This window comes from Nerophis lumbriciformis, linkage group LG13 (assembly GCF_033978685.3).
Source record: "Nerophis lumbriciformis linkage group LG13, RoL_Nlum_v2.1, whole genome shotgun sequence".
In the NCBI taxonomy this organism is placed as follows: Eukaryota; Metazoa; Chordata; class Actinopteri; order Syngnathiformes; family Syngnathidae; genus Nerophis; species Nerophis lumbriciformis.
In genome coordinates, this window is record NC_084560.2 from 26545443 (window position 1) to 26561633 (window position 16191).

The following is a 16191-nucleotide window of genomic DNA, read 5'->3' on the forward strand; positions in this document are numbered from 1 at the left end:
AACATTTGACCGTACTAAACTGGACCGCTGGGTGGTAAGTGAGTTGGTGTCTTTAGTAAATAAAAAGCATGCTCCACTGGTTGAGGCTAGGTCATCCCACGTTTTTTCATTGATGTATCTTGAGGGGCTCCCGGGCTGCTTGTGCTTAGCTTGAGACATTATTCACCCATACAGTGAAGCCCCATACGTTGTGCATCATTTGCAATAACCAGAGCAAAGAGCAAAGCCCTTCCATTCTGCTACTTCTATCCGCCGTCACATCATTGACAAATATCACATTGACAGCTGGACATTGCATGTCATAACACATCATATACCACATTTGACAAATGTCATGGTATGTTTTAGGGTAAGACCCCACCAAATCCCCGCCACGCCTTCGCCGTTTTTAACAGATTCCATTATGGCATTGTTGTTTAATCTTGAAACTTTAATGTGTTATCAGTTGTATTTCCTGTCAATGACTAAACTAGCATTTGTACCGCGCATCAGTAAAGATTGGCCCCTCGTTCCATTTAAGTATTAAGTATATACAGTAAGTATTTAAATCAGAGAAGATAATGCTTGCGTCTATTATAAAATACAATTGTAGATTTTACTTGGTACTGTTGGGATGGAAATGTGCAACGATATGGCTTTACAAAATCAAGTAATACTGATCATCTCCATTCTTCGCGATGTCTATATTCTTTGTGCTTTGATAAAAGAAAAGAAAAACAAATGCCTCAAATCTGTTACAAAATGTGTACTTAGTTTTATAGTTTCAACAATAACTTTGGACAGTTTAAACTTGCTTAAGTCTTGAAAGGGCAATTTTGTAATAAGAAAGGAGTTGCAAGTATAGATGTACTTGTATTTCAACATTATATCACTACAAATTGAATTAAAAGGGTCATATTATAATTTATTTTCTACATTTAAAACACTTTCTTGTGGTTATTTGCTCCAAATTTTGCAGAGATTATGTTTTACAAACCGTTTTCAAGCCGCTTTCTGACCTTCTTTTCAGGATGTGCCATTTTGTGGGCTCTTATTCACATGGCTCCACTTCAACCGTGTTTTTTTCCCACCATCTTTGTTGTAGTTGTTAGCCCTTCCATAGCGAGTCTACTGACAGATTAAACTATACATTACTTTGTATTAGAAATGGCAATAGCAGACATTGCATGTCCATATACTAGCCAGTCTGCTCCACAACAAGAAGACAGCAAAAAAGAAAGAGCTTATCAACTACATCGTCGAGACTACAATGGCGGACGTGCACAAATGCCTTTGGATACATTTATAATTTACATGGATAATTCGCTGACGTCACAGGTCAGAAAACGTCACCGGACAGATCAAATTCCAAACGGCTTGTTCAGAGAAAAGATGAAGTAAGGCGAGATTGTTTTATAAATATCTCCGCAATGCCTCCGCGGTTTGATTTTAAATTTTCGGAACGTATGCAAATCCCAAATACACAACAGTTGGTTTTGCATTAAAGGTGGGAATCTTTGAGCACCTCACGATTCCATTACGATTCAATTCAGGAGCTACGATTCGATTAAAGATGCATCAATAATCGATTTTTAATTTATGTATAAAGATGTAGTTTTACACTTCTTTTCATTTCACTAAATAAGGGTTCATCACTTGCAACTTTTAAATAACCGTGCATTTGTAATAAGAAACAGTTAAATTAATTCCCACATTTCTTAAATTAATGAAAATGTGTGCAAAACTGGAACATAAGTGCCCTACAATAAAAGGGCTGGTTGGATCTCTCAGTGAGGTGGCTCGTTGCAGTCAGCCAAATGTTAGAACTGTCTGCGTTACTTTATTTACAACAAATAAATCGATTATCAACGTTTACTAATCAATTTTATAATCGTCTATGTCCGAATTGCGATGCATCTAAAATTCAATTATTTCCTCCACCTCTATTTTCCAACAAGTGATGTTTTCCCAGAAGTGGAAACCAGTGGTGGTCAACCAAGCTAAGATGGCTGTTGCTCAGCAAGCAGCGCGCACACTTTCTGAGAACAACAGAGGCCAATATATTACTGCAAAAACCAGACCGGAGCAAAATATCCAACTATGCAATGGAATAGATCCCTATACTTTGCCAAAAAAAAAAAATTTGTTGAGTGATGGATTATTCAAACATATCCCAAACATATCGAACTATCTTGTGCTCTAGACATCCTTCTACACGACAAAACGGATGGAAACTTCAATAAGCATGGAGATCTACAACATCTTTGTGTGTGGCTGGGTCAAGGAAATTGTTATCAACATTCTACCGGATGAATCGTGCATCATTTTAGCTCAGGTAAGGTTGCAATTCATGATTTAACTTTGTGTCTACTGCCATGTTTGCTGCCTGCCCTTGCTGTTGCACGCACCGTTAACGAGTATTCATGTTTTTCCCCACCTTCATCAAAATATATAACTATAGATGTCAACATTGTATATGTGCTGAAAGCTTCATTTATGATTGGTAAAAGCTTAACTCTTTTAGGTTTTGCTCAGATTTGATTTATTTTATTTAGACTTGCCGAGTTGGTGCTTAACAAAACACTCGTGGCAAAAATGTGTCTTAAGAAATACAAATAATATCAAGATAATACTGAAATGTGCAACACTAAATGTTAAAAGTACATCAAACAAACCTTTAACGGAGTGGTCCCTGCACACTCGTGCATTCTTCAGCTCTGCTCCCTTGAGTGTGTGGTACTTTAGTAGTCTTTTTTTTATTAAATATTGCACTCTTTCGCCATTCTTGATTACCTCTCGAGGAACTCTGAATAAACATTTATCCATTTCACAATTCAAACGTTTCATAAAGCCAAAAACAACGCAAGCGTAGGGCATTTTTCTTCAGTCAGATGTTTACGTTGCATTGCATTATTGCGAAGAATCTGGTGATAAAATAATGGTAATAAATCCCTCACTTTCTTTTGTTTACCCCCGGATGGCTTATTTTTAGCCAGAGTGACTGCGGCTGCGCCTACCAGGGGTGGGGAAGTGTGATAATCAATATTATGCCATGTGAATCGATGTAGGAAAAAGAAGCTAATGCTAGCCAGGACAAGCAATGCTCCCGCAATACATCTCATCTGCTTGTGTTGTTGTGGACGAGACCACCCGTGCAAGTTTAATGTTCAAGACAGGACGGCAGCTGAACCTTTAGAGAAAATCTCTATTTCAAAACAGCCTCAAGTCGTTTTGACACTCAAAAACGTAGCAGCTGTCAAGCGCCCTTAAGGACAGCACTCCCAGCCTTCATAATAACAGTAACATCCTGTCTGACTGCGCTGACAAAATAAAGGTTTCAAAAAAGTACCTTACATAAAGACTTTGTACTTAAAGCACTCATTGATAAATTTATTAGGGGTGTAACGACTAATCGACTAAATTTTAAGTATATAAATCTTGCTTCCCGTAAAATAGGTATCAATCCATTTTATCGATACTAGATAAAAGGAAAACATTGGATTTAGGGAAGACAGGCTTTATATGAAGTTTAGCACTTTAAGAACGTTAAGACGTCTGTGACATCATCAAAACCAAAATGGCGGATACCTACGGTGGTCAAGAAAGACCCTAACAAATACAAACGCCACAAGACAATATCATAAATTACAACACAAAAACTTTCAGCAACCGCTTGATTGCAAAAGCCACAGCACAATATTATAAAGCCGCAACACAACTTTAAGCAGCAAAAAAACGCAACCGACACTACGGAAGTGATAGCGGAGCAAGGTGTTACGGCAACACACCGACTTTCGGAACACAACAACTTGCAGCTGGTAGCCAAGGAGAAATCATTTAATCAGAAACAAAGAAATACAAGAGATGGATGAAGGAGGCTATGAAAATGAGGAAATGAGGGGCCAACACCATCAACAGAGATGAAAGGGCATACATGGGTTATGGGTTATACTTGTATAGCGCTTTTCTACCTTCAATGTACTCAAAGCGCTTTGACACTATTTCCACATTCACCCATTCACACACACATTCACACACTGATGGCGGGAGCTGTCATGCAAGGCCCTAACCACGACCCATCAGGAGCAAGGGTGAAGTGTCTTGCTCAAGGACACAGTGGACGTGACGAGGTTGGTAGAAGGTGGGGATTGAACCAGGAACCCTCAGGTTGCTGGCACAGCCACTCTCCCAACAGCGCCACACCGTCCCCTACATGCTTCCACACAACTGGGACACAATCCTTCATTGGCAACGCCAGGGCGAAGAACAAAATACAGATATGGCTAGGAACTTTATCTAGCAGGTAAATCTACTGTTAAAATCTTGGTTACTGTAGTTTTATTGAAAATTGCTTGAATGTTAAAATTGTGAGCAGACAAGTTTTGTCTTGTTAATACAACCTAAAGTGTTGGTTTCACTTTATTCAAATAAAATGTGAGGGCTTTGGCTATTAATTGTTTACTTGCTTGTTTGTATCTATAATTCATTTATACTTAATTCCCTTAAAAGAAATAACAGGAATATAGGAAACTGGATCTGCAGTGTCCAGTATCCAGTAATTATTTCACAGTCACACAAATAGATTTGTTTTTGCTAAAAGTTACTGAATCGATTCCAACTCACTGAATCGTTTCGTATCGTATCCTCCTAAAACAATCGGCAATCACAACTATCGAATCAAAGTTAAACAAATCGTTAGACCACTAAAATTTATGTTATAAAATTATTGTGCTTTGACTTGAAATACTTTAAGAAAAAAAACTAACACAGATTTCCTTAGACCATAAATATTACAGGTTTTGTGCTGTTTGAAATGTACATCCTTCTGCATGTGGAGCTGGATGCCCTGTAGCCGGTCAACAGTCATTACGGATTAAAAGGAAAATAAGATTGGTGAATATATTCAATGGCTTTTAAAAAGAGAACAAGAAGCCTGTGTAATACTGCCTTATCCAACAGTGTGACACCCACTTGTTAACACAAAAACTATTATTGCCTACATATTGCCGCCCAGTGCGTTAATTACTCTAACATTCCAGAAAGGATCTTTGACAACTCCGTCTGTGTTGAGAATGAACTGCTCTAATCCTGTTCTATTTTGGGTGTCCCCTTTCATGCAGACATTGATCCAGCCCTGTGACCAATGGTTACGGCAGCATAAAATTCTGTCACACCTTTCAGTGTCAGCACTGAGGCATAACTGAGGTGCAACATTCCTGCTCATTGTAAAAAGGACTTTAAGTCAGAGACTAGCTCTGCTAATGAAAACAAAGCAATTTGTTCCAAGGGACAATTAAAACTACACACGCAAATGTTAAAAGCAAATCTGCAATTCAGGACTTGGTTAAAAAAATATGAAAAACCACCAACATTAAACCTCCATTGTCACAATATCCAACGCAACACGACCTCCAATCCCTCCGGAGCACCAAGTGTCAAATGTTGCACAGGAAATGATGATTTGAGATCAGAAGTGTCAAAACTAAAGCACAGAGTTTAAAAGTCATCTGCTAAGAATTATTCACGCTCTCGCCTCAGTCATGTGGTGCACAGTCACTAAATGGCTTGCAATACTACAAGTCATTTGGGAAACAAACACATAAAAATTCCCAAGATTCTGTGTTTTTTGAAACTCATAATTAGAGGTGGGAAAATATATCATTTATCCACTGCATCACAATTAGAACGTAGATAATTCTGAATCAATGGACAAATGTCCAAATATGTATTGGTTATATATATATATATATATATATATATATATATATATATATATATATATATATATATATATATATATATATACACACATGAAACTTAGCTACAGCTGCATGATGAATATCAAACAAACCATTGACTCACACAACAAAAAGACCCTGAGCACTCACAGACAAGCAACCGCTAACGACTCTAACTCCACAGATAGCTGCAATTGCAGACAAAGGATGTCCTGCCCACTCAACGGAAATTACTTAAAACCATCAGTTGTTTACCAGCGTCACCCGCAAGGACAACTCAAACACAGAGATTTACATTGGACTCACAGAAAACACCTTTAAACCCTGTTATAACAATCACACAGCATCATTTCGTAGGCCCCAACTCAAGAACTCTACAGAGCTGAGTAAATACATATGGACTCTTAAAGACAATAAAATTGATCACGCCATTACATGGCGAATTGTCGCATCTAGCTCACCGTACAACAGTACAGCTAAAAAATGTAACCTGTGCCTGAAAGAAATGTTTTTTATTATATACCACCCCAACATGTCCACTTTAAACAAACGCAACGAACTGGTCTCATCATGTCGACACAGAAGCAAGGCGCTATTGTGCAACAGTGGACACACCACCATGTAATGTACCCTACATATCAGGCGTCCCCAAACTACGGCCCGCGGGGCGGATCCGGCCCCCCAGCATCCAAAATCCGGCCCACAGGAAGTCCCAAGTAAATATTTTTTTTTTATCTTTCCTTTCTAATCCATTTTCTACCGCTTGTTACTCTTGGTGTCTCCTAGCCGCTCAGGCAAATCATATTGTCTAAAAATGAGGTTTCCCATCGATAACGTGACAATGTTAAATGTTGATGAACATCAATGTTAATTGATGTTAAATGACAAAACGGATTATAAAGACAATGTATATATATACATATATATATACATACATATATATATATATATATATATATATATATATATATATATATATATATATATATATATATATACATACAGCCTGGCCCCCAGCCAATTTTTTTTAACCCAATGCAGCCCCTGAGTCAAAAAGTTTGGGGACCCCTGCTATATATACATGTAACAGCCACAGACACTGCGAAACAGGCTTGTAGGGATGATACAGCCTCTTGTGTTTTTTCCTGACCTAACGTGTGTATGTGTGTGTGTATATATATATATATATATATATATATATATATATATATATATATATACTGCAATACTGCATAAGGCAGCAGCCAAAGGAGGAGCCTGGTAGACATATTATTATTAATAATTAAATGTAATACATTTAGAACATATAATAATAATATACAATACAATAAAAGATTTATAAACAATGGATTCATAACCGAATCGTAGCCCGTGAATCCTAATCTAGTCGAAGCTTGAGGTGCCCAAAGATTCCCACCTCTACTCATAACTGTAAACTCACAAACGATATATACATTTTTTTATACTGGTGGAGCCTTTTTTTCCCTAAGATGGCGCCGGTGGCTGCTGGATGCAGGGGTCCCATGCCAGCCACAACAACACAACACAAATAATGACTAGTAACTGAGTCAGATTACAACACAAAAAAACAATAAAAACTTTCAAAAATCAAGTAACATGGTCTGGTCGATGATCTTCAAATACACAAGAAGCTGCACACAGTCAATGTGCACATCGCTCTACCATTTACTGTGAGGGGGTTCAATTCAGCTAATACATCAACAAGCTTGATATTATTTTATTGAGTGCATGCTGATGGATTTACAGAAATGCTTGTGCATAAAGCATTGTCACATCTTGCTGTGTACTTCAACAAGTTACAAACTACCATGAAGATATTGGTTTCACAACAGTAACCCCATTGCATCTCAATATCAGTTCCTTCGAGATTTTGCAGGCTTTTTTGATAATTTTGGCCTAAAAGGTATGAATTTGTAGAAGATTTTTAAAGAAAGTTGAGGGAAAAGTTGCAATATTTCAAGGCTTTCAATAACAATGAATTACTTGTGATACTATGAATTGTTATTGTTTTAAGTGTTCCTTGTAACGTAATAAATAACCTTATCTCATGACACATAATATGTTATGATTCAATACACTCACATCATTTTCATAAATATTTGAAGGGGACATTGTGATTTTTATCACATTTTATGAGTGTTCCGTTGACTTGGAATTAATGAATTGAATTGAAAAGTGAATGCATCAGTTACACGAAATATGGTCAACAGCTTAATCCTGGACAAAATTAATCATAATTGTGATGAGAAAAGTATAATGAATAATGAAATGTAGCAAAAAGTGTATAAGTGGAATGTTTTTAACACGTTTGACTAGGCCTGGGCCGATATTTGATAAGTCAATTAACTGACGAGAAACGAAAATTAAGGTCGAAAAGTTTTCCAGCGCCAATAAATTGCCATGTGCATTCTTCAAAAGCATTCATGCTTTTTGTCACTTTTAGAGACTATGCGCATTTGTACCATAGCGGAATGAAAAGAAGGGGGTGAATTATCCTGTCTTCATGAAGTGTCTTTGACTCTATGCAGTGACATGGGGTGCTGGCCGCCTATCATCGTATAGTGCAACTTGTTAGCATGTATTAGCTCACATGGACAAAATGATAACACAACCAAAATGCCACCACACCGATGTGGGAATATTTCCGTTAAACCTTTGGAACAAAATGAGCCCATCAACACTGAGAAGCCAGATTTCGGAATGTGCGAGACTACAACAACACCCACTTGGAACACAACTCAACAGTCCACACTCACTTTGTGTTTGGTGAACAAGCCAGGTCAGTGTTGGAAACAAAACAGTGCAAAATGATGTGAGCTCACCGAAAGTGTGGTTAAATACATCGCCAAAGATTTTTAATACTATTATAAAACGAGCATTTAAAAAAAAAAAAAGTGCTGTCATGTTGCCATGTCATGTCGGTGTTCCCCACTCAGAATCTGCCAAACTTAATTTTGTTTCGCATATGACCTGTTAATACATCTGTTTAAACTGTAACATAGGCTCTCATATATATATATATATATATATATATATATATATATATATATATATATATATATATACCGTATTTTTCAGACTATAAGTCGCAGGTTTTTTTCATAGTTTGGCCGGGCTCCAGTGCGACTTATATATGTTTTTTTCCTTCTTTATTATGCATTTTCGGCAGGTGCGACTTATACTCCGGTGCGACTTATACTCAGAAAAATACGGTGTGTGTGTGTATATATATATATATATATATATATATATATATATATATATGTATAGGGCTGCGCGATACACCGGTATTATAGTTATTACCGGTATATTATAGACAGGTGTATATATTTGAGAAAATACCGCCATACAGTATCTTTTGATGGGCCCTTGTTACAACCGTTTGCACTTCTCTGCGCCTGACAGGCGAAGCACAGGGCGTCCTTTTAAGCTCGCCCCCACCCTCTGCGTGTTTATGGAGACCTTTCTGCCGCGCTATGACAAGTTGCGCATCAAACCTGGAAAAAAATATGGCGCACGGGGCAGACTTCTCGACTTTCGAGTGATACAATGCTTTGGTCAGCGATAGAGGTGGGAATCTTCGGGCACCACACAATTCGATTACGATTCAGAAGCTACGATTCGATTAAAAATCTAATATTGCTGCATTTTTAATTTATGAATATAGATGTAGTTTTACATTTCTTTTTGTTTCACCAAATAAACGTTTATCACTTGCAACTATAAAATAATTCATTTGGAATAACAAACAGTTAAATGAATTACCACTTTTATTAAAGTAATGAAAACATGTGCAAAACTGGACTATAAGTGCCTTATAATAAAAGGAGCTGGTCGGATCGGTCGGGTAGTTGGCTTGCTGCAGTCAGCCAAATTTTAGAGCTGTCTGCATTACTTTATTTACAAAAATAAATCAATTATTGACGTTTACTAATCAATTGGATAATCTCCCATGTTCGAATTACGATGCATCTAAAAATCTATTATTTCCCCCACCTGTATTCAGCGACTGCATTTGGCTTTTGTCAAGTGACTACAGCCTGATTTACACATACATCAATTTGCTTGAGAACATATATCTCTCCTTGTAGCAACTTTATCACTAATCTCATCTGTGTATGTTGTCAACCTTAATTCTAGCCTGATTTAGCCATTCCTTTACCATTTTTGACGTGTGTTTGGGGCCATTGTCCTGTTGGAAGGTAATCCTCCTTTTTCATTGTCCCATTTAAAGCACCAGTTCCATTGGCAGCAAAACAGGCTCACAGCATAATACTACCACCACCATGCTTGACGGTGGGAATGGTGTTCCTGGGATTAAAGGCCTCACCTTTTCTCCTCCAAACATATTGCTAAGTATTGTGGCCAAACAGCTCAACTTTTGCTTCATCTGACATCACATGGACAAAGATAAGACCTTCTGGAAGAAAGTTCTGTGGTCAGATGAAATTAGTGGAAACTCAAGATAGCCATGACATTATGTCCTTCACAAGTGTATGTAAACTTTTGACCACGACTACACACACACACACACACACACACACACACACACACACACACACACACACACACACACACACACACACACACACATATATATACAGGCCTCGAATTTTAGGGCACCAAGGAAAGATATACTGTATGTGTGTGTGTGCGCGTGTGTGAGTGTGTGTGTGTGTGTGTGTGTGTGTGTGTGTGTGTGTGTGTGTGTGTGTGTGTGTGTGTGTGTGTGTGTGTGTGTGTGTGTGTGTGTGTGTGTGAACCCTTTGGGATTACTTGGATTTCTGTTTTGGTCTTCATCAAAGCCACAACAATAGGCAAACAGTCTGCTTAAACTAATACCACACAAATTTTTTTAGGTTTTCATCTTTTTATTGAACACAACATGTGAACATTCACAGTGCAGGGTGGAAAAGTATGTGAACCCCTAGGCTAATGATTTCTCCAAGACCTGATGGGAGCCAGGACTTAGACAACATGGAGTCTTATCAAAGTGACCAGATCATATATGTTGGTTAAAGCTGCCCGGTCCCTATAAAAAACAAACACCTGTGATAAGTGTATTGTTCTCAACAAGCATTGCCTGATGTGAACCATGCCTTGCACAAACAAAATATCTATGATCAAGGATTGTTAACTTGCATAAAGCTGGAAAGGGTTACAAAAGTATCTCTAAAAGCCTTGGTGTCTATGGTAAGACAGACTGTCTACAAATGGAGAAAGTTCAGCACTGTTGCTACTCTCACAAGGCGTGGTCGACCTGTAAAGATGACTGTGACAGCACAGCGCAGAATGCTCAGTGACGCTAAGAAGAATCCTAGATTGTCAGCTAAAGACCTACAGAAATCTCTGGCACATGCTGACATTATTGTTGCTGAATCTACAATATGGAAAACATTGAACAAGAATGGAGTTCATGGGAGGACACCACGGAAGAGGTGAAGTGAAGTGAATTATATTTATATAGCGCTTTTCTCTAGTGACTCATAGCGCTTTACATAGTGAAAACCCAATATCTAAGTTACATTTAAACCAGTGTGGGTGGCACTGGGAGCAGGTGGGTAAAGTGTCTTGCCCAAGAACACAACGGCAGTGACGAGGATGGCGGAAGCGGGGATCGAACCTGCAACCGTCAGGTTGATGGCACGGCCACTCTACCAACCGAGCTATACCGCCACTGCTGTTTAAAAAAACATTGCTGCACGTTTGAAGTTTGCAAAAGAGCACCTGGATGTTCTACAGCACTACTAGCAAAATATTCTGTGGACAGATGAAACCAAATTTGAGTTGTTTGGAAGGAACACACAATGCTATGTGTGGAGGAAACATCAAAACCTCATCCCAAGTTCCAAAAGTGAAATATGGTGGAGGTGGCATCATGTTTTGGGGCTGCTTTGCCAAGTTTATCGAGACTTTTTGCAGGAAAACGTAAGACCATCTGTCCGCCGACTGAAGTTTAACAGAAGATGGGTAATGAAACAGGACAACGACCCCAAGCATAGAAGTAAATCAACAACAGAATGGCTTCAACAGAAGAATATACGCCTTCTGAAGTGGCCTAGTCAGAGTCCTGACCTCAACCCGATTGAGGTGCTGTGGTATGACCTCACACCGGACATCCCAAGAATATTGTTGCACTGAAATAGTTTTGTGAAGAGGAATGGTCCAAAATTCCTCCTGACTGTTGTGCAGGTCTGATCGCAAATACAAGAAACTTTGGTTGAGGTTATTGCTGCCAAAGGAGGGTCAACCAGTTATTAACTCCAAGGGTTCACATACTTTTTCCACAATGCACTGTGAATGTTTACATGTTGTGTTCAATAAAAAGATGAAAACCTATATTTTTTGTGCGGTATTAGTTTAATCAGACTGTGTTTGTCTATTGTTGTGACTTTGATGAAGAGCAGAAGACAATTTATCACCAATTTATGCAGAAATTCCAAAGGGTTCACATACATTTTCTTGCAACTACATATCCATTCATATTGTATCAATCTGCTACTGGTAATGTTTTATATTTGTGTGGTTTTGATTTTATGTTCATCTTTCCCATGATCAACAAACATACTATCCGTGCCTGAAAACGGGTTGGTGGCGAAAGACGAAATGTTGCATATCTGGGGAACCACGGATACGACAGTGTTTGCACGGGGGTTAAAAACGGTTGGAATTGTGTTGTTTGTTATCATAAGATTGGCAATAAAAGTTACAAATAGCATCTGCCTTTGTGTAACTTCTTTTGGGGTCTACAATACATTACATTAATATGTTTTCACGATTTTAAAAATTCCCCGCTCTACATATATCATAACAGGTTGCTGTTCCTGTTTCTCCTACACAAGAAACAAAGGAAAGTTTTGATTAGATATTTGAAGTGTGCGTTTGAGCGCCGCTCAGAAACACATTTGCAGAAAATTATGCTGATTGGGATGCGGGGATGTTGCAGGCATTGGAGGTCGCACATCATTTGCGAGGTATTGTTTGAATTGGCGTGAATGGCACGATTCCTAGAGGGACTACAATACACATGGTCATGGACATACCCAACCATAATTCCCTGGTACAGTCCCCACAAAATTCTAAACTACTTTCTCGATTTGCATCCACACCTTCTTTCCATTAGCAGCTACTCCCCTGTATTGTACCACTCCATTTACTGTAACTTCTGCCTCTCCAGCAATCAACCGTGCCAATTTACTTAATAGCTCGCATAACTGTCTTGGCATCCCTGCTTTAAACTCATAAATGGTCCAATTCTTCCTTTGCTAATACATATTTAAGTGATTGTTTCAGTAATCATGAGTCAGCTCTCCATTTTGGAGTCCTTCATGGGCCTGCCCTTGGGCTGGGTTCTCCCTGCAACGTTTGTTCGGTCGTTGTCGTTTTGGCGTTGCGCCGATGACATAATGTGATTGTCTTAGCTGGGGTGTGGCGCCAAAGCCACAGCAACTTTATTAAGCGTTGGCTTTAGAAGAAACACTATTTTCTTTAAAGATATGTCCATTTTCAACAATAAGTTCAAGGCAGTTGCTTGTTTGTTACATTTCAAATAACTCCCAACACTGAAAATATATGGTGTAGGACTATTTACCACAATGCTACCGTAAAATCTAATCTAAACATCAACTGAGCTCAAATTGCTGATTTATACATCTTCTACTTGGACCTGAATCTAGCGATTCAGGTTCCAAAAATACCTCTTTGTGGCATTCTACATGCTGCAGAATACACTACACGATACTGTTGATTACATGTTGTACAAAAGCACACCATCTCTTTGCCACAGTTATGTTTCAGCTTACTCAACTCATTCCTTCGTCCACAAATCTTTCCGCCTATTAGAAATCTCCTCTTGTATCACTTAACTGCTCTTACTTGAAAACAAACTTGGAATCAGATTCATGATCTGACCTTTACGGTTAGTTTCATGTTAATTACCACCTCACAGACTTCTTGCAGATAGATTCAGGGACTGCATTCCGCAGAAAAGGGATTGAAAACATCTTTTAAATTTGGCCGTGACAATTATGTTTTGGTATCTGTAAACATTGGGAACAGGTCTCAAAGTAGATCTTGTGTTACCATTTCTATGTAAACAGCGTGGGCATTAGCTGATAACACAGTACAGTTTGTTTTTAGGGTGCTCTCGCACAGTTCAAAATGAACTACACCGCTACTATGTCCAGTGGACATAATACAGTCTTCATTCACATATACACATCAAAGGCCATACAACTATCAGTTCGACAAGACGAGAAACTGCATTGTGCTAGATTCATAAGTACCTACTCAAAACCACAAAGGCTGTACTCACTAATGGACACGTGCCTTGTGTCAGCGCACTAACCAGCTCCCTAGCGTGGCACGCTTATCCTACACATGTGCAATGTAGCAGCGTGTTAAAGTACCAGCAGAATGGAAAAAGAAGTTGCTTCTATATTAATATCAGATTTACTACACAGAAAGACTCAAAGTTTGCGAGTAAATATATATGATCAAAATAGTATCAATCTCACGGAGATTCCAGAGCCATTTTGAGAGATAATGAGCTAGCCAGACACGTCATCGCGTGACATAGAGGAAGGAACCGCAGATCCCTTCCCCACCAACAACAATGCAAATCATGCAGACTTTGTGAGAGCCAACAATGATTACTTTGGGAAAAATTATGATCCGGAAACTTATATTGTTGATCCTAAATATTAGGAGGATGAGCTACAAGTTTTACAAGCTCTGCTAAACAGATCCTGCTTTAGTGAAACACTAAGCATCATGTAGGAATATTGGTAAGTGCTAAACAAGAAATACAAACTACAAACATAATAAAACAATAGCTTTCTGATCTTACTTCGATGACAACTGATAGAATGTCCATATCTTCCCGTTTAGGTGAATAATTAATCATGAGCCACACGAAGGGTTGACAAGGAAAAGTCTTCCTGCAGACACTGTCTTCGGTTGTGTATAAATTGAATGTCACAAATGAACAACTTCTAGATTTATGGCTAAATCTTCCTATTATCCAGATGAGAGGCATTATGAAAATCTACAATAACTTTGACAAGCCGAGACACGATGATGCGGTAGCAGCAGAACATTGAAGCCAGCTCACAGTAAAGTAGCAGAGGGCTACTGAGCTGTGTGTTATCAATCCGCCGCAAACAAATTGTTTGTCTGCATTGTGAATGATAGACAGCACATCTCTCTCTATTTTTTTTGCATATTTCCAGTATGACTGATCTGATAACATTATCAGAGTGCAGAAGTGTTCCTCCAGTGATGTCAATCTACGTAAATTACCGAAAACGTTCGGAGCGGAATATTCAAAATTGCTGACTAAATTTGTGGCATGTTGTGATGTTTAGACGATATTTTCACATATTTTGAGGATTGTAAATACAATTTCATATGGTTTAATGGATACAATGAAACACACTTAAGCATATAAAGTCAACTTGTTTTTCCACTCTACTGGTACTTTAAGATATGGGGATATGATGGGATTGCTTCTACAGGTTCATAATGATAACCGACAATTCATTATCCACATAATATATAAAGTCTCCAAATTATCCAAATTTTAAAACCCATAGAACACTGAAAAGGTGCTCACTTCAGGGTACTGTGGGCAAAGCAGACTCTGATGACTGTGGAATAGTTTCCTCAAATAGGGGTTCCATATTAGGTCTGTAATTGTTTTCCGTCAACGTAAATAATCTCTGTGATAATGTGTCAGATGCTGCATCCATCTTTAATGGACAGTTTTTATATATAAATCACTTCTTAGTCTGGTTCTCCCTATTTATGTTGTTTTACGAGTAACGAATCGAGTCGCTACAGTTTAAGGTCACAGGACATCCTTGGCGTGTTGGTTCTTAGAGCAAACACAAGCCTCAGTAAAAAAAAGCCTTCAGATTTGCTGTTCCATGGTCATGGAATGAATTACAAAAGTATCTAAGGCTACCTGAACTGATTACTTTGGGGGAATTTCAGGCCATGTTTTTTATGTTTATGTTGCAAGTTATTTTTACTTTTAACAATAGTGTGTGACTGCTCCTGTTTTTGTTGTATCCATCCATCCATCCATCCATCTTCTTCCGCTTATCCAAGGTCGGGTCACGGGGGTAGCAGCCTAAGCAGGGAAGCCCAGACTTCCCTCTCCCCAGCCACTTGGTCCAGCTTCTCCCGGGGGATCCCTAGGCGTTCCCAGGCCAGCCGGGAGAGATAGTCTTCCCAACGTGTCCTGGGTCTTCCCCGTGGCCTCCTACATGTCGGACGTGCCCGAAACACCTCCCAAGGGAGGCATTTTTGTTTTGTTTTTGTTGTAGATGTATGTATTTATGAAACTTGTTTTTGCTGCTCTTTTGGCCAGGTCACTTTTGCAAAAGAGATTTTAATCTCAATTAGTTTTTTACCTGGTTAAATAAAGGAAAATAAAAAATAATGAAAATAT

At 38.6% G+C, this 16191-nt stretch overlaps 2 protein-coding genes across 2 annotated transcripts in view; one reads left to right on the forward strand and one right to left on the reverse strand.

Moving 5' to 3' along the window:
- tbl1x (transducin beta like 1 X-linked) overlaps positions 1–16191 on the reverse strand; it is a 78646-nt gene that overhangs the window by 48881 nt on the left and 13574 nt on the right. The window lies entirely within an intron of this gene.
- The window catches only part of LOC133613561 (anosmin-1), a 242013-nt gene continuing 226228 nt past the window's right edge, over positions 407–16191 (forward strand). Inside the window, exons 1-2 of the mRNA XM_061971191.2 lie at positions 407–535; positions 2183–2314. Coding sequence (XP_061827175.1) covers positions 2207–2314 — 108 coding nt within the window. The 5' untranslated portion in view covers positions 407–535; positions 2183–2206. The remainder of the gene's footprint in view (positions 536–2182; positions 2315–16191) is intronic.